The 19,594-nt window shown below is 41.9% G+C and overlaps 1 protein-coding gene across 3 annotated transcripts in view; it reads left to right on the forward strand.

Annotated features, from left to right (window-relative positions):
• SLC16A9 (solute carrier family 16 member 9) overlaps positions 1-13,503 on the forward strand; it is a 46,036-nt gene extending 32,533 nt beyond the window's left edge. For 2 of the 3 annotated variants that reach the window (XM_074297048.1, XM_074297049.1), the window contains exons 4-6: positions 2,116-2,211; positions 6,890-7,789; positions 8,448-10,361. In XM_074297048.1, the coding sequence (XP_074153149.1) occupies positions 2,116-2,211; positions 6,890-7,789; positions 8,448-8,626 (1,175 nt within the window). In that variant the 3' untranslated portion in view covers positions 8,627-10,361. Of the gene's footprint in view, positions 1-2,115; positions 2,212-6,889; positions 7,790-8,447; positions 10,362-12,835 lie in introns of those variants that run through there. The other variant, XR_012487200.1, reaches the window with a different exon arrangement.
• The last annotated feature ends 6,091 nt before the right edge of the window (positions 13,504-19,594 follow it).

The raw sequence follows: 19,594 nt of genomic DNA on the forward strand, positions 1-19,594 counted from the left end.
TGGATTTAGGCCAGACAGCTGAGGTTGATGGATAAAGCTTACTTCAAAAGGGCTGTGGTTCCACTGGAGAAGTGACTGACGCAGATCTTGGGGGCCCCACGCTATTGCTGAAGAGTTTATGAGCTGCTGTGGCCCAAAATAATCACCACCTGGTGGCTCCCCCAAGGCATGAGTGTCTCTCAGCTGACTCGTGGGGGTTAGACACAGCCTGTTGCTGGACCTGTCCTTGAAGTTTTTCCAGCTTATCAGAGTCTGCACTCTGGCTAGCATAGGTTTTGATCCAAATCACCCCCACACCAGGATGAGCTCTGAGAGTTGGATTTTATTGGAATGCTTAACTGTTTTTCAATAAAACTAGGCAGAGATGAAGAATAAAGAATAAGAAGATAAATCAGTAGAAGTTAAGAGGGAGAAGTGACTGGTTTCTAAGCTATATGTATAGTCATCCCTACAAGGGTCTATTTTTCAATATTGAATAGGATGAATGAATTTCAAATTTGGAAGGGTCTTGGGAAGCCTTTTAGTCCAATCCAGATTTGAAAAGGCTTCCCTTTCACTTCCTAAAACAATCTAGCTGAAAAGCTATCACTTACTTCTACATAAAGATGTTCGATGACCTTCCAAGGTCCACTCTAGCTAGCTCTAATTGCTAGGAAGCTTTTCCTTATGTGAAATTCCTCTCCTTTTTTGCTCATGTTCCATCCCCTGAGAAACAGAACTAGCCTAATTTTTCTTCCCTTGAATGAGAGTTTATCAGATGTCGGTCGAGTGATCCCATAACCTCCCGAATCTGTTCTTCTCCAGCCTAGATGTCCCTAATTGCTTCACTTTATCTTCATGTGGTGTGAGCCTGAGGTCTTCTCATCTGCTCAATCTCCTTGAATTACTTTACAAGTGGTCAAAGTCCTTTCCATAACAAGCTATCTAAGCCACACACAAACTCTTGGTGTGAACATAGGTAAACACAGGAAGCTCTCACTGCTTGGAGAAGGTCAAGAAAATAGGATGATGGGTCTGTTGGTCTTACGAGGGAGCAGCAACTAGGATTGCCTCTTTTATCAGGGAAAGCAAGGTTGTATTGCTCAATGGAAGTAAATGATCACTTTGTGCTAGTCATAGTGCTCTGCGGCAGGCAGAGAGAAGCAGAAAAAGACCCTCAAGGATTTTACATTTTAGTGGTGGAGACAAATATGAAAGTAACTAGAAATATATTGGGAGGTAATTTCAGCAGAGATGGCATTAGCAACTGGTGGGAGGAGTGGAAAAAGCTTCAGCTTGAAGGAAGCCGGGATAATAAAAGGTAGAGTGAGAAGAAAGGGCATTCTAGGTATTGGAGTCAGCCAGCACAAAGGCAAGAAGATTATAGATGAAATATCATGTGAGAGGAACAGCCAGCCAGTCCCCAGTGTGGCCAGATCAGGGGAAGTGGAAATGATAGAAAGATACAGGGAGATCACCAGAAAGGCTTGGTGAAGGGGAAACTTTGATGTAACCATTAAGATTAAACCTTCTGCTAACCAGGAGAAGGAAATACACAGTAAAAGTAATAATGTGGTTTGAAAAATTGTGAATGATTTAGTTATTCTCAGTAATAAAATAATCCAAGACAATCTCAAAGGACTCATTGAAGCATACTATTCACCTTCAGAGAGACAACTGATATTGTTTGAATACAGACTGACGTGTGCTATTTTTCTGTCTTTCTCTGTCCCTCTGTCTCTGTCTCTCCATTCTTTTTTTATAATTTGAGTCTTTTTTATACAAAAGATTAATGTGGAAATGTTTTACATTATTACACATATATAATCCATATTGGAATGTTTACTATCTCAGGGAGGGGGTAAGGAGAAACAGAGAGAAGGAGTTTGGGACTCAAAATTTAAAATAAAATGCTAGAAATTATTTAAATATTTAATTGTGGAAAAATGTTATTTTAAAAAAGATTAAACCCTCTGCTAATGAGATTCAAGGCAGACATGAAGTAATCTATGATCTAGAAAACTTTGTTAAAAGTTTGGCCAAGTTTCTAATCACTCATGGCCCGTGGGATTGATTCGTGCTGTGACATGAAATCCTGTGGTCTTTCTTACATACATGATGTCTTTTCTGTTTTAGGCCTTGGGTGTGGTTTATTATACACTGCAGCAGTGACCATCACATGCCAGTATTTTGATAAGCGTCGAGGTCTTGCACTTGGCCTGGTTTCAACAGGTAAGTTTTCTAACTGTAGGAGATGCACAGCCTTTAAAACATGTCCAGAAAATAAGATTCACAATGAAATGTATTTGAGTCATCTTTCCCCAGTGATGGAAATACAAATACTTAATATTCTCTATTATTTACCTGAGAAGAACTTTTAGTCACCTTAGTATATGGGAGTGGTCCCATATCTAGTCAACTAACACTTAAGATGGAACCACCATCTCATTAAATATTGGTATATATTTTGTCTCCCTCTAATTAGGAAGTAAAGTCCTGGAGTAGAGAGTGTCTCATTTCTTGTTTCTACTTCCAGGGCTTGACACCTCAGAAGTCTTAAGGGTTTATTCATTCATTCACGTTTGTTCTTTTATTCATTTTCTGTCCATAAGGATACATGGGAATAAGTATTCTGGTTGAAGCTTTTCATGGTACTCCTTGCATTTATACCCTTGTTTTCAACATCCTCTAGGCTGATTATACTCATAGTGCATCTCTTCACTGTTCTTTGGCAGTGAATATCTGTGAAATTGTAAGACAATAGAGCCACATCTCACTGCTCTCGGTTTAGAAAGTCTTGGAAGTCTTGTAGCAAATTTAATGGAAAAGAGGCAGCATGGAGAGGGGATGGAAAGATGGCCTTAGATAAAATAAAAAATAAAAGCTGAGTACAAGCTCCTAACACTTAGCTATTGTGTCACCCTGGGCAAGCACTGTCACTGCTTAGTGCCCCTTCTCTTTAACTATAAAATGGGGACAATTATTGCATTAAATGAGATAATGGACATCATATGTCATGTATCTGTTAGCTATGATTATTTCTCTTAGGATGTAAGGCCTTTTGGACACTAGAATCCAAAGACCAACTTTTTTCCCCCATGATAGTCAGCAAAATGCTTTATCATGCATTGTTTTTCAAGTCTTACATACATACTAAATGCTAGTGTTGTTGTTGTTATTGATACTGTCATCTCCAGGAAAATGTATGTTTCTTGAAGGCAGGGATGAATTTACCTTTGGTTTTGTATTCCCACAATCTTGCAAAAGGCCTGTCTTTTTAGAATGGGGGCTTTTGGGATGAGTCAATTGAGTGAATGAATGAATCTGATCTGAATTACTCTCCTTCCCTAGGGCATAGACTCCTTCTCCAGTGTACTTCCGTCCATGACCTCTTATAAAGTCCCCACAGGGAATCCCCCTAATATTCTCAGGATAGATAAGAGATTTGCTATTGAGATTAAGATTTACTCTGTGATTGAGAGTTGCTCTATGGTTTTTTTGTTTGTTTGTTTTGTTTTTAACATACTGGTCATCTGGTGATGCTTATGGACTCCTTTTCAAAGCAATATTTTATCTTATTTTGTTTTTTTGTTGTTGTTGTTTGGGGGGGATTTAGGGAAGCATTTGGGCTTAAGTGACTTGTCCAGGATCACAGTTAGTAATATCTCAGGCCAGATTTGAACTAAGATCCTTCTGATTTTAAGGTAGGTGCTCTAGCCACAGAATGATATTTTAATGCAAAAAGTAAAATTGATAGGATTACAAAGTCAACTAATTAAACTGAAACAAAGATATCAAAGTAGTATTTAAAAAAAACAAATTCGTGGGCCCCAGGTTAAGAACTCCTGCTCTAGAGCTCTGGACATCGTGGAGATGTTCTTAGAGCGTGTGGGTGCCAGTCTGGCACCTCCTCTATGCCAGCTGGCAGACCCATTTCCCTATATTTTTGGATGATGTCTAGAGAGGGTAGAAGTGCTTAGTAGATATATTTTTAATTTTTTTCATCTCCCCAGCCTTGCAACTTTGTATATATTGTATATAATTTGGCAGATAAACACATCTGGTAAATTCTAGGAATGATGATTGTTTTTTCTCCACATGAGGTTGGAAACCTAAATCTCCAGAGTCCTCTGAGATGCCTAATGGTTCAAGGTACCAGGGGGCAGCTAGGTGGCGCAGTGATAGAGCACCAGCCCTGAATTCAGGAGGACCCGAGTTCAAATCTAGTCTCAGACATTTAACACTTCCTAGCTGTGTGACCCTGGGCAAGTCACTTAACCCCAGCCTCAGAAAAAAAAAAAAAAACAGATGGTTCAAGGTACCAAGATCAGAGAGTTACAGTAGAATGGTTATATGCATTAAATGGGAAAACTGCTAATGGACTATTAAAAGTACAGAAGGTCAGGTGGGCTTTTGGAATATTTCCATGTGTTGTTGGATTTGTTTCCTTAAGAAGATATGATCATGTCTCAATTATGCCCAGGTCAAAGCATATTGGGAATGTTCTGTTCTGGGCACGATTTTGTAGAGAGGGCATTGATAAGCTGGGGGGAGAGGGCAACCAGAAAAGTGGAGGGTCTTGAGTTCATGCCACAGAATCAGTTGAAGGAATGTATTTAGCCTCTCAAAGTGAAAATGTAGGGTGCCATGATGGCTGACTGCAGGAATTGGAAAGACTGTTATATGTGGCCCCAAAGGAGAGAATTAAGAATAATGAGCAGAAAATTAGGATTGACGTAAGGAACGAAGTGTTCTGTTGGGCTTCATTGAAAAGTATGGGGGGGTTTCTAATCATTGGATGTCTTCATATGATGGCTGGCTTCTACCCAAAAACTCTCTCCCCATTGCACCTTGTCAGTTATGATTCTTGGACAAATAAATCTTAGACTTGTTGGCCACTGAATGATTCTCTGAACTTATAATTTAAAATCTTTTTTTAAAAATGTTAACAGTGCTGATAGCCTCAGGAAATAGATCATTCGTTCATTCATTCAGTTAATCGATCAATAGTCAATAAAAATTCATTGAATGCCTACAACATGCCAGATCTTGTGTTAAGTGATGGGGATTTAAAAAGTGGCAAAGGAATGTCTTTACTCTCAAGGAGATCATGATCGTTCAACATTAATTTCTTGAGCCCTACTATGTACCAGACATTGTACTAGGTGCCATGTATAAGATAAAGACAAAACCCAAATAGTTTCTGCCCTCAAAAAGCTAACATCCTACTGATCTCCATTTCTTTTTTAGCTCTTTGTTTTCTTTTAGTATATGACTCAAGTAAGCACGACTTAAAAAGGGCGATCTAGAATTCCAAAGGGGCATATCTTTATGCACACACCGCCTGCTCATCATCCACTTGGTCTAGTCCTGGGCATCTGGGACTGACAGATAGATGGAGAATTCTTGGTGAAGAATATGCTCCAGATATCAAAGGCCTCTTCTATCACTTTGTACTTTTGTCTCTTTTGGTGTAAACTACTTTAATGGATGATTGTTTTTGTAAAAACAAAAAACATGTTTTCATAAGAGTAGATTATTTTCTTCTTCTTGTTCCATGAGGGTATTTTTCAGTGCAATTCAAATATTTAAAACATTATTTTTCCTATTCAAGTGAGACCTAAAAGGATTAAGGCTAGCGTGACTTAATTGGACTTGGGTATTAAAAGCCCTGGTTTGGAGTTCTAGGACTGCCGCCAAATGGTTATATCACTGTGGGCAAATGACTTCCTTCTCAGAGCCTCAATTTTCTCCTCCACCGAGTGAGGAGATGGAATCTCCAAACTCCCTTTAAACTCTGATATTCTGGACCATACTGTGTATTTATGGTTTGAGAGCACCTGCTCATTAGAGTATTGTGGATTGATGTTGACCCAACAATGAGGAGTGTCCTCCCGGGAGAGGACACAAGGTTCCCTTGCCCGCCATATTTTCTTCTCTCAGTAGAGTTACAGTGCCCATCACTTTGAGATCTCAGATCAGGGAGTAAAGGAAGGGAAGCCCCCTTTAGATCAAAGTGAACACGCAGGGCTCTTTGGATGCTCTCCAGAAAAAATTACATTGGAAACAAGCAGAGAACAATCCATTAATCACCTATAATGAGGCACAGTGAAATATCTCCTTATTTAGCACGTAGTCTCAGGATGTGGCTTCAATTAATTTATGAGATTTCTCTGTTTCCCTTTATATTCTTGCTTCTTATTATTGTTACCTTATTATATACTTTTTACATACTTCCTAAACTCATCTTATTCCCTTATTACATCCTTCCTTATCACCTTATTACATACTTCTTACATACTTACTAAAGTCACCTTGTTACACACTTCTTTATACCTTAATTACATACTTACTAAACTTACTAAAGTAACCGGATGAGGAAGGGGAGTGGTCAGAGGGACAAAAACAAGATTCAATTTCATTATAGTGGATGTTGAGGAATCTTAGTGAGATGAGAGATCAGAAGCGGAAAAAGGAATTTAAATTTTACTTACTTATCTACTTGCTAATGCTAATAGTCATTACCTAATAGAATGTATGTTACGTGAGGGAGGGAATTATTTCTTTTTTTGCCTTTTCATCCCCAGCCTACTGGGGTTATTTGATGATTACTTATTGAATGAATGCATGAATGTACATTTCTTCCTATTAAAAAATCTCTGCGATAATTTGGAAAAATGAATACAAGGGATAATATTATAAAAATATATATATATAATTAAAAAAAAAAGTGAAACAAATAAATCTTCCTGACTTCAAAAAAAAAAAAAAATCTCTGCATTGAGAATTTCCTATAAAATGGTACCAAGCTTGAAAATGTGACCCGAGAAACCAAAGCTTAACCTTGAGGTTCTCTCTTAGCATGAATCATTATGATAAAGACTGAGTGGTGCTTTTTTTTCCTTTCCAGGATCCAGTGTTGGGCTTTTTATATATGCTGCACTTCAGCTCGAACTGCTCGAACTATACGGATTAGATGGATGTCTGCTCATTGTGGGCGCCTTGGCACTAAATATATTACCCTGTGGCACTTTGATGAGACCCCTGAACTTCTCTAACCCCTCTCCGCCAGAAAAAGAACCCGCCCAATATTCTATATGCATCGAGAAAGAAAAGTCCCTGGAGGAGAACATTAGCATTCTGGAAAAAGGCTACAGTGAAGAAAAATTTGTGAGACCTTTGCCCATGAGTGCTTCCAAACAGGAGACCCCATTGCCTGAGAAGGAGTCAGCCACAGTGCAATCAAAAGAAACCGATGCCTACAAAAAGAAAGTGGTGGAACAGAAGACATTTTGTAAGCATCTGGCCAAGAGAAAATGGCAGCTGTGCCAGAACTATTGGGCAGAGACAGTCAGCTTATTCAAGAATAGAATCTTTTCTGCACTTTTCATCGCCATCTTGCTTTTTGACATTGGGGGCTTTCCACCTTTGCTGCTAATGGAAGATGTTGCCAGAAGTGCCAATGTGAAGGACGAAGAGTTCGTCGTGCCCTTGATTTCCATCATCGGTGTCATGACGGCGATTGGGAAGGTCCTCTTAGGGGTGCTGGCCGATGTCAAGTTTATCAATACTACGTATCTCTATGTGGCCACCTTGATATTAACCAGTGTGACCTTGTGTGCAATTCCCTTTGCCAAAAGCTATATTTCCCTGGCAATACTCTCTGGATTGATAGGGTTTTTCACCGGCAACTGGTCCATCTTCCCCTATGTGACTACCAAGATTGTGGGAATTGAGAAATTGACCCACGCCTATGGAATTTTGATGTTATTTGCAGGAGTTGGAAACAGCCTGGGACCACCCATCGTTGGTAAGATTGGGGGGGAATTGACCATAATGAAAATTGGCAAAATGTTTTCTTTTGTTGCTTAGTAACCAGCCAACCGACAATAATTTATTAAGTCCCTACTCTGAATCAGGCACTGTTGATCAGATGCTCGCTCTATCCACTTTGCTATGTGGGAGTCAAAGGAGTTTCTGTCTAATAAGAGGAATATAATTTGTAGACAGATAAGTACCTAGGTGGAAGAGTTATGATTTCAGTGTGTGGAACATTCTGGGTGTTCACTCAACCACCTCAGCTCATGACTAGTCTATGACTGAGTAAATCAACCCCAGGGTGTGGCTTGAGATAAATGAGTTGTCCAGGGTCACGAGGTGGGATTTGAACTCAGGTCTTGTCTGACTAGTCAGCGGGCTCTCTAACCAGGACACCGTCTCCAAAGCTTAGGCAAAATCATTTCCGATGGGAGTGGGTGCTGTTGGGGGCGTGGGACAGATTCATTCACTTTGGGGAATCTGGGGAAAATGATCCATCCATCCATGGTTCTTTTTTTTTTTTTTTTTTTTTTTTTTTAATTTTTTTTATTTTTGTATTCATTTTTCCAAATTACCCCCCCCTCCCTCTATTCCCTCCCCCCGATGACAGGCAATCCCATACATTTTACATCCATGGTTCTTTTTTGCAGGTTCTTTTTACGACGCGACCCAGAGCTACGACCTCGCATTCTTCTTTAGCGCATTTTGTGTCCTGCTCGGCGGGTTGATTCTGCTGCTTGCTGCCATACCTTGGGAAAACATGTGTCACCGAGACAGCACCAAAACAGCCCCAAGGCCTTACATTTACCAACCTGCGTCTCAAATATAGGGGAACACCGGGATGCTCCTTATTGTCATTTTGTGCTCTCTCTCTCTAGCAAAGTCCTCAAGAGATTTTGCCAGTGGCTCAAGCAGCCAAGACTCTTTTTCTATTAGACCAACTCCCCGGTGGCTGGCTCTCAGAGGCCATCACCATCCCTCCTCCCCAGCCTCACTCAGTGGGGTCTCTTTTGCTACACCGTCACCACCAAGGCCTTGAAACAAACGGTAGCAGATTTGGATGGCATGAGGAGATGCCCCTCTGCATCAAGGAGTGACTTTTCCCGGCCCGCTTTGCCAGCCCCATAAGTCTTATGTATTTCAAACTGTGAAACTGCCAGCGTGATGAGACGCGCACAGCAAAGCCACTGGGGTCTTCCGGATCCTCTCTTCTTTTGGTGACATTAGCCGATTAACCACTTGAAGTTTTGTTTTAAAAACTGATCAAGAGAAGAAACCCAAACTCACCAGGGAATGGAATTATTTTCTGGAAAGGGGCATTTAAAATGGCAGCTGGGCCGGATGACAGTCCCTGTCAGGATACCGTGATATTTGCCTTCTTTTTTTATTTCCTAAGCATCTTGAGTTCATTCAGTGTCCTACTGAACCCACACTCAGCCCAGTTCCCTGGCCTCCAGGAGTTTGCAAAGGAGCAGGTGAGCTCCCGCCACGTTGCTGTCCCTGAGACCTTTGCTAAATAAAATAGAAGTCGCTCTCATTAGGTGGTAGCTGCTTCATAGATGCTCTGCCAAGGAAGAGGCCGGGTGAGAGGGCGGCATTTCTATCTCCGGGTTTCCAAATTGGAAATCGGGATTTCGACCATTCCATTAGTGCAAACGGGAGCCTTCCATTCGGTTGGAACAGCCCGGGCGCACAGTGGCACATCTGCCAGATGAAGCGTTGCTGCTATAGATGTGGCCATTCTTCCATGATAACTGTTTACAATGTTTTTCTTCAGATTTGGGGGGAGCGGGGCTATTGGGGGCGAGGGCATTGGTTAGTTGGGGAGGAGGAGGAATGGAAAACTGGTGCTTTAGCCTAGCTTGTCCTAGGAAACCCATGTTAGAGAGAAAACGAGCTATTTAACAAGTCCACATTGCTCTAAGGGCCCTCCCTTAGTGGGGAAAGAATAATTCTCTTGATGTCAAAAAAGAGGGGAAAAAACACTAAGATCTTGAGGAGGCTTTTTAAACAGGGGCTCCCCTTAACCTAGTGCCAAAAACCTCTCCTAATTGTGTTGGAAGTATTCGATGTGAACTTTTATTTCTCTGTTGTCTTTCTTCTGAGGCGTCTAAAGCACTTTACAATCATGAATTGCCTCACAATGTCCCAGGGAAAGAAGGAGTCAACACTTTTGTAGATGGAGAGAGCTGGGCACTTGCTTGAGGCCACCCTACAGGGCAACGATGGCTCTGGCTAGAACTCCCAGCCTCCCCTCCCAGCGTCTCTGGGAACCTCTGTTCTTGCTCCCCAGTCACCATGAGGTGTTTGCTGCTAAGGACAGTTACAAAAACTCGCTTCTGGCTTTTGTGTTGAAGCATTTTTTTCCCCCAGTGTATGTTCAGGATGCTCACCTCCATAATGGACGTAAATGACAAGCTTTTTAATCTCATGTGATATGGGCGTATTGACCGTGAGGGTATCTTTTTGTCACACATGTCTGTTCATTTTGCTCTGTTCTTGTTTTTCCCACTGTCTCAGAAATGCATTTTAAGTTGCAATAAAACATCTTTTATTTCAATTTAGGTGGCTTTTTCTGAGTGGTCCCTTTTATTATCCCATTTTTCCAGCATGCAAACCAGAGGGGTCAAAATATGGAGTTGCAAATCCCATCTCCACTCTGTCTGGAACAGCAGATAGAGCGCTGGGCTTGGAGCCAGGAAGACCCAAGTTCCTGCTTCAGGCGCTTATTAGCTATGTGATCTTGGGCAAGTCAATACCTCTGTTTGCCTCAGTTTCCTCAACTATAAAATGGGGATAATAATAGGCTCTACTTCCCAAATTCTTAATGATCAATCATGATGATGATTTTGAAGTAGTGCCTTATACATAGTAGGTACTTAATAAATGCTTTTTCCTTATTTCCTTTCTCCCTCTTAGTTCAGTATTTCCCTTACCTGGGTTCTTGCAGTTCAGTACAAAAAGGCATTTACCCTGACAGAAAGGAAATGGCTCTTGCGTTCAAGAGCTTACAAACTTTTGAAGGAACAAACCATGTTTGGAACGAGGAAAATCAGCGAGGGAGAGAACAACATGGGTGATCAGGGGAGGCTACCAGAAATGGGCCTTGAAGGAAGTTAAATTTTCTGGAGGATGATAAAGAGAGGTGTCCATGCAGACTGGAATGCCCGGAAGTAGCAGATAGAATTTCCAGTCTGGCTGGCATGTAAAAAGCATGAAGTCAGTCAATATCAAAGAAATCTGGCCCAACAGACAGGAGCCAGATTGGTTAAGACCTTAAAAGCTAAGGAGTCTGCAGGTTTTCCTAGGGGCCACAGGGCCCTGAAGGCCTCTGAGCAGAGGAGTGAGGAGTTAAACTCATGTGAGTGGTGCTTACTTGTCAAGGACGTGGAAAATAGAGAGGAAAGGAAGGGGACCAGAACGGAAACTGGGACACATGGAAGAAGGCTTTTGTAATAGAGGGAATGAGAGGGGATGAGTGTCTGAAATGGGAAGGCTCTGAGAAAAGAGACAAAGGAATTGATACAAGGTTCTCCATGGAGGCAAATGTCCATGCCAGTGGATGAGATGGTCTTGAGAGGTGGTGAGTCTTTCCTCCCTGGAGGGCTGCCCAAGCAAAGGCTGGATGACCACTTGTTTGGGTGTGTTAGGGGGGAACTGATGGGCTGGATGGCCATTAGATGGTCCCCAGGGCTGGGATTGTGATTAGGCAGCAGGCCCCCAGAGAAGCAATTTGCTTCTCAGTTTGCATGTTTGTTTTTAGGCCAATAGCTTGGCAAAGCTCTCGCTTGTTCAGAATTTTCTCAAGCTTTCTTCCCGAGTCTGTTTCATCTTTCTAAAAGGAACAATTTGCATAATTTTATTACACTATTATACCAATAATCTCAAAAATAAATTGACAAGCATTTAGAGTTGTCCAAACCCCCAAAAGCGGGGTGCTCCTTTCTTTAGGGACCCCCTTCTATGTTTTTTCTCCAGTTCCTTCCCACCCATACCAGCAACCACACCCTAGAGGAATTTCTACCCTAGAGCCCTGCTCACCTGATTGGAATTTGAGGAAAAGCCCAGTCATGCTTCACTTCTGGCTTCTCTTCTAGCCATCTCCTTCATGTTCCCCTGCCCATACAGGAGCCCTCATCCCCTCCCCTTCCCAACCTTCTCCCTCCCACCATTATGAAAGCATGCAAAACTCCATTCTACCATTATTCCTGGAACGAGCAGCCTGACTTACTCCTCCATGTCCCCACGTTCTAGGTAACTTTCAGAGCCAAACTGCCACATGAAATGCAATGTGTAAAACTTAAAGATGTCTGTAAATGCTAGAAATGAACTCCACTCCTCTGCATGCACTGTTTCTTTTAATAGCTCTTTTTGTTCCGGTATGCCCAACACATTGTAAATTCTTATTGAGTGCTTTCTCATCCATCCAAGTATCCATTCATATATTCATCCATCCATTAACCCACCCATCCAGCCATCTATCCATCTATTCATCCATCAGTCCATCTATCCACCCACCCATTCATTCATTCATTCATTCATTTATTCACCTCACTCCTACCAATCCATTGGTACAACCATCCATTCATCCATCCATTCATCTATCCATCATCCTATCTATCCATCATTTATCCACCTATCCATTTCATCCATCTATCCAGCTATCCATCCACCTACCCAATCCATCCATCCATCTATCTATCCATTCATTTATTGATTTACATGGCATGAGCAGGGTTCTAGGTAATCAAGTATGTCCGTATCTTACTCCTAGCTTCTAAAAAAAAAAGATAACCCTCAAACCCTGGATATTCTTCTCCCTTCGGAAATTAAGTTTTGTGTTGCCTAGTTTCTTAGAAGCACATCCAATCCCAAGTGGCCACAGCTGTACAGCTTCAAATAGGCTCCCCATTACGTTCAGGGCATTTCCTAAAAAAGAGAAAGAGAATTTTATTTCTGGGGAAATTTTTAACATGATGCATAAAATTGTGCTTTTCTTTGTTTTGTTTTAATGCTGAATACTCTTTGCACATGGAAGAGCTGAAGGAGGTAAGTTGGAGGCACTCTTTTTCTTAGATAATAAAAATGGATGCCATTTAGCATGATTTGCTGTTTGAAAAAAGACCACGTGCATTATTTCTTTTGGTTTTTGTTTTGTTTTGTTTTGTTTTTTGCAACCATCACAGGAAATCGGTGTTGCAGCCATTGTGATCTTAGTTTTCTAGCTGAAGAACCTGACATTCAAAACATCAAATGACTTACCTAGAGTCACACAGCCAGTGAGCTCTAAGGAGGGTCTGAGGCCCAGGTGTTTCTGACTCCAAGCCTATGCTCTGCCCCTCCATTACATCCGAGGCTAGCTAGGGCAGCCCCTTCATTTTAGAGATAAGGACACTCATGCTGCCTCTCAGACAATAATAGGAATTACTATTTCTTTTACTTGTAGCAGTGGACAGAACACTGGACCTCAAGATCTGAGTTCAAATCTGTCCTCAGATACTTACTACTTCTGTGATCTTGGGCAAATCACTTAAGCCCTGTTTGCCTCCATTTTTTTTCAACTCTAAAAAATTTAGAATAGTAATAGCACCTACCCCTCAGAGTTGTTGTGAGGAAAAAGGAGATGGTATTTGTAAAATGCTTAGCACAGTGCCTGAAAAAACTAGCTACTTAATAAATGGTTCTTTCTTCTCTTCTCCTTTCCCCCTTTTTACATTAATAATTTCCATCTTTTAATGCACCTATTTTCAACATATCTACCAGGCATCTTCTGCCTTTTTAGCTGGAAGTTCCTGGAACCCTTAGGATCATAATTTTGGAGTTTGAAGGGTATTATCTAGTCTTGCCTCTTGCTTCTTATTTTCCAAAGGGGGAATGGAGGTATAGAGACCGGTGTACAAGGTTACACAGGTAGAAAATGACAAGGGATGGGATTCTAATTGGGATCCTTGGAATAGAAATAGAAATTTCCAGTGGCTGATTTCAAAGCATCTTCAGCTAGAGTCCTGCAAAGACCTCAGATCTGTGGATGTGAAGTGATACAAGACTGTGATTTTATAATATTTTCCCCAGGATTCATTGCAGGATATTTGTATGAGGAATATGTAGTGTGTGTACGTGAAGTCAAGGCGAGGATTTGTCAAATATTTACTATGGGCCAGACTTTCGGCTATATTCTCAGGATACAAAATAAGGCAAAAATATCACCTGTTCTCAAGGGGCTTACATTCTGTTGAAAGAGACTGTATCACAATAACTAGTTATGTACAGAGTAGATGGATGATGGTCTGAAAGGGGAAGGCATTTGCGTGTGTATGTGTATGTGTTTGTCCGCATGTGTCCATGGACTCAGTAAATATCTGAATTGACATGAAGCATTTTGGGGGAAGTTAACCGGGGCTTTCATTGTCCCTAACTAAAACAGCTTACATAGCTGCCTCCCTCAAAGGGGTTCCTTTATGGAACTTTAAATCCTCAGAGATTAGCACCTCAGCACATTTTTTCTCAAATTAGTACAGTTATTGAAAAGCCCTTTGCCAAGGCCCCTTGCTCTGCTGCCTCCTCTGAGCCTGAGATCTGGGTCATGGGATGCTGGGGATTTGATTAGGTGTCCCGGCTGCCAGTAAAAAAGTCGTTTCCTTGTGGTTCTTGGGGTTGCTTTAGAAACTGTTCAGAAATTTAGTGGTGAGTGTGAAGATGGGGCTCTTCGGGTCACCTAGAGGAACAGGAAGGATGCCGTTGCTGGCATCCCCGCTCCCACGGTTTTTCGGCCTGTCCCTACAGCCCCAAACTACCAAGAAGGGCAGGGATGAGATCAGAAGCTGGAAGTGAATTCAGAAACCAAACAGTCCAGTCCTTCATTTAACAGATGAGGAAACTAAGGACTGACAGATGCAGTGACTTGTCCCCAATTGATCCAGGTAGTAAGTGACAGTCTAACCTGGGACTCTCAAGTTCAGACCCTCCAATTCAGAACTGTCTCTGTTGTCCCCTACACAGTGGCTCGTGAGCTCTCCCTCATCAACATTGCCTAGAGAATTTCGACCTCCCCTTTATCTCCATCTCGCTCTCACTTTTCTGTCTGCTTCTCTCTCCACCTGTGCTCTCCACTCCCTGGGAGGCTGCCAGCTTCCCAAGGGCAGAACTTGGGTCATTTCCATCGTTGCTCAGAATTAAGCAGTTGTTTTGTGACTGATAATTAATAGTATGGTGAGATATGGTGGATAGAGTGCTGGATCTGCAATGTTTAGGTCCCTTCTGGGATATTAACTGGTGGTATGACCTTGAGCAAGTCACTCCATTCCTTGGAGCCTCAGTTTTGCCATCTGTCAAATGAAAGGACTAGATTTAAAAATCTTTTGGGGTCAGCTAGATGGCACAGTGGATAGAGTACCAGCCCTGAAGTCAGGAAGACCTGAGTTCAAATCTGGCCTCAGCTGTGTGACTTTGGGCAAGTCCTTAATCCCAATTGCCTCAAAAAAAAAAAAAAAAAAATCTCTGACTCTTCCAACTCTAAATCTATAATCCTATAATCATACCATCAGTGAGAGAATTCCCATATGAACAAAAATCATAAATTTGAGATAATTAGAACAATAGTAACTTACTGTGGACATGCCCCATCATGGACTTTATAAACCCAAAGAAGTCTAAGCCAGCCCTATCTGTGAAGCCAAGGACCATACACGGGCCCTTCTTAGGCTTAGCCTCTGAGCCTCAGTTTCTCCATCTGTACAAAATAATGAAAATAATGGAGTTGAGAAGAAATGAATTCGAAACGACCTCAGATACTTACTAGCTGTGTGACCCTGAGGGAGTTTTTTCATCTCTGCCTGCCTTACTTGCCTCTTCTGTAAAATGGGATAATAACAGCACTTGCTGCACAAAGTTGTTGGGAGAATTTAATGAGTGAGAATCTGTAAGGCATTTTGCAGAGCTTAAAATGCTATAAATAAGTGTTAACCATCATTATTTCCATTCATAAGAATATGTTGAGACTAGAGGGGGCCATAGAGGTCATCAATCTAATGCCCCTTCCACATTTTTCAGACATTTAGAAGAAGGCAGTAAATTATTTCTGGTCCCCTAAAGCGGTCAGCAGCAGATCTGGATAAGAATTCAGATCCTTTGACTTTGGCTCACTTGAACCTTACTTGAGTTTCCTAGGGCCTCATGGGAACGAAACCGCAGCAATTAGCTGAGGACATCTGATGTCCCTGTGGAGACCCAAGGTGTGGTCCCTTGGATAAGGACACTCACCTTCTTCTAAATGGGGTTGGGAGGACAGCCAGTCTGGATTGAGCAGAAGTCAGTCCCTTTGAGTATAAAGTTAGAGTTCTTGCTTCTTTCTCTCAATAGTGGGAAGAAAACAAGTTTTTCACTTGTCAGGAAATGGGAAATGAGACGTGGGAAGGGGGATTTGAAAAGACTCCTGGTCAAGAAAGAATGAAATTCCACTGTAAGCTATCTGAACTATATATCTCCCTTCAGAAGGTCAGTAGAAAAGGTCGTATCCCAACGGGAGATTTCTGATCTGAATCATGAATGTGATGTTATACAGAACTGAATAATCTGATATCTGTTGGAGGATGTGGAGGAGATACAGAATAATGTAGCAGAAGGGCATTGGGCTTAGCGTCAGGAATTGTGGGTTTGAATCCATCTCTGTTACATCTTACTATGTGGCTTTGGCTAAGCCCCTTACTGTAACCTCTCTGGGCAGCCATTTCCTCATCTTTTAGGGGATCACACTGGGCTAGATTATCTTTCACACCCTTTTTAGTTCTAGGTCCAGTAATTCTAGGTCAATCCAGAAGTCAGAGCCAGAGGCCTTACGAAAATAATTCACTAAAGAGACCACAGGAAGAAGACTCAACTTCCAGAATTTCAGAGTTGGGAAGAATCTTCGAAGCTTCCTAGCATAACCCACCCTTGATGGGAGTCTCTATTCCCTTTCCAACAAGAAGTCATCAAGCATTTGTTTCATGGAGAAATGATGAGAAAAGCAGAAAATAAGTAGTGTAAGCATTACCAGTTTTCAAACAATATTCTAAAGTGCTATTGGAAGTTGGTTTTTTGTCCTTGGAAAACCCTTTCTTTGTTTGTCGACCTCCTTGGGGTCTAGCGGGGGTCTAAAAAGTTTAGTCATTGTTTAGCATTTATCCCAAGCAAATTAAACACAAAAGAAAAATGGCCACAGATAACCCTCTGGTGGTAGTAAAGATTCCCAAGAAAAATGGATGGTGTTCCATTGATTCGGAGCTGGCCAAGCTGCTTGTGGCACTTGAAGGTGATGGTGTATTCTTACGGCAAAGAAACATTGAATATGGATATGGAGTCACTTGGGAGATTTCATATGAACTGATACATCTAAGGGAGCATTAGACACAATTTGAGTTACAACATAAAGGGAAATTAACCTTGGATCACTTCACATATAATGAGCTACCTTGACTCTCACTGAGTGAAAATAAAATATCCCCCTCATGTGGTGTGTTTCTATCTCTGTCTCTGTCTCTGTCTCTGTCTCTGTCTCTGTCTCTGTCTCTGTCTCTGTTTCTGTTTCTGTTTCTATCTCTGTCTCTGTCTCTGTCTCTGTCTCTGTTTCTGTTTCTGTTTCTATCTCTATCTCTGTCTCTGTCTCTGTCTCTGTCTCTGTTTCTCTGTCTCTATCTCTGTCTCTGTCTTTCTCTTTGTCTCTGTCTCCAACTGTCTCTGACTCTGTCTCTCTCTTTGTAAAGAAAGTTGGAGTAAAAATGCAGATTGGAGAGAATGTTTTTGATATACTTAGGGGTTTATTTTGCTTAACTCAACTTTTTTTTTGTTGAAAGGGAAGTTACTTGGGATAGTACTGGGAAATGATGGCAAAGGAAAACAAACCCCAAAAAACTGCCAATTACACATTTTTAAGAATCTTTCAGTTCCAGGGAACTCACTGCCTCCCATGTTGGGATTGTAAGTGATGCTGAAGAAATATTGTGGGATCTTTAGGATTGTGGGTTGTCTTACAACCCACAGATTTTAGTGTGTGCTTTTACTTTCTTTTTTAAAAATTAACCATTTGGGTGATACGGACACATTTGAAGGAAGGGATTACATTTTTTGAGGCTCTGGTCCTCAAGGATAATATTGATTTAAATGACGAGGACTTTGATTCTTGTGAGACACTGTGCTTAAAGTATGGGGGAGGGGGAGAGAGAGAGAGACAGAGAGACAGGATCAGAGACAGAGACAGAGACAGACAGAGGCAGAGATAGATGAGATAGATACAGAGACAGACAGAGAGAAAAAGAGAGAGAAGGAAAGAGAGAGAGAGGAAACAGAAAAAAGAGACAGAGAGAGAGAGAAGGAAGAAGGAAGAAAGGGAGAAGGAGGGAGGGATAGAGAAGGGCATGCTGTAGGGAGAGACTCCATTCTGAGCACACATAAAATGAGGGAAGCTTCTTTACTCTTGCTTCAGTCACAAACAGACACTAAGCATTCCCATCCCAGAGGAGGCAGTCTCTTCCATGACATCGATCTGTCTGAAGGTGTTTCCTATGCTTTGTTAATTTTTTTTTTTACTCCTAGTTGAATATTCTAATTTTTCAATGCATGTTTCTTGTCTGGTCTCTCATCCTGGTGCAATCTGAGTTTAGATGACCTTGGAAGATTGAGCTAGGACAGGGGCTCAAGCCAAACAAAGTACATTATCAAACCCCCGTAATCCAGGTGAGCCCAGGGTTGGTGGGTGTGTGGGCCATCTTCTCTACCGGCCTTTTCAGTGGAGGGCTGTTTTCTAGACTGTGAATGGAACTGGGTAGAGATAAGATAACTCTGCTTTTCTCTACCAATTCCATTTCTAAATGCCTCCCTTTGGCTCTTTGACATGCAGAGACCCCCAGTACAACAATCTCCAGAAGGGCTGCATTGGATCAGCTCCAAGCTCCTTTCTAGAACTCAGTCTATGGTCCCTGAGTTGGCCCTGTTAGCTTCATTGCCTCTCCCAACAGAGAATAGATTTGGAGGTGAAAGAGACCTTAGCCATCATCAAGTCATAGCTCTGGCACTGAAAGGGATCCCAGATTCACTCTGGTCTGACCCTCTCCTTTTACAGAGGAAGATCCAGTCCCCGGGGGCTGACTAAGATCAAACAGGGAGCCAGTGGCAGAGTCTGGGATCCTTTCTACCTCACCACCAAAAGCTAAGGCTTAGATTTCCTATCCCCAGCTTTATTATGAAATGAAACTACAATTCACATCAACTCTTTCTCTTTCCCCCTCAAATCGCAGTAGCCACAGTGTAATGGAGAGAGCTGGCCTTGGAATTGGGAAGTCCGGGTTCAAGTCTTGCCTCTGTCATATACTGTGATCCATCCTCCAGGTAGGTAATTCTCCTAAGACTGTAAGCTTCAGAAAAGATTCTGATCTGCATCAAAGGATCAAACTTCCTCCTCTGGGAGTTCCCTATAACAATGAAATCACAGCCTTGGTCCTTGTGCCCTCAACTACCTTGAACTGTCATGGGCTGGTCTCTGGGCCAAGCTCAGGCCCACATTGTATATCTTGACTTCTTTATCATTTGTGAGACCCTCACGGTTCTGGGGGATGGAAAAGCACGGAAAGATTCTTCTTGTTTGGGAGTGTGCCATTTTGTTCTGCATAATCCATACCTCGTCTTAAGTCACCCGCCCTCCCTCTCTCCTTCCATCTCAGGAAAACTGGGCAGTGAGCTTGCCTATGGGGCCATGACTGTGCTACCATTCCGCTACAGCCAAAGTGTGGGCTCTGGTGTCAAGCATGGACCATTGGATTCGTTA

This window comes from Sminthopsis crassicaudata, chromosome 2 (genome assembly GCF_048593235.1).
Source record: "Sminthopsis crassicaudata isolate SCR6 chromosome 2, ASM4859323v1, whole genome shotgun sequence".
In the NCBI taxonomy this organism is placed as follows: Eukaryota; Metazoa; Chordata; class Mammalia; order Dasyuromorphia; family Dasyuridae; genus Sminthopsis; species Sminthopsis crassicaudata.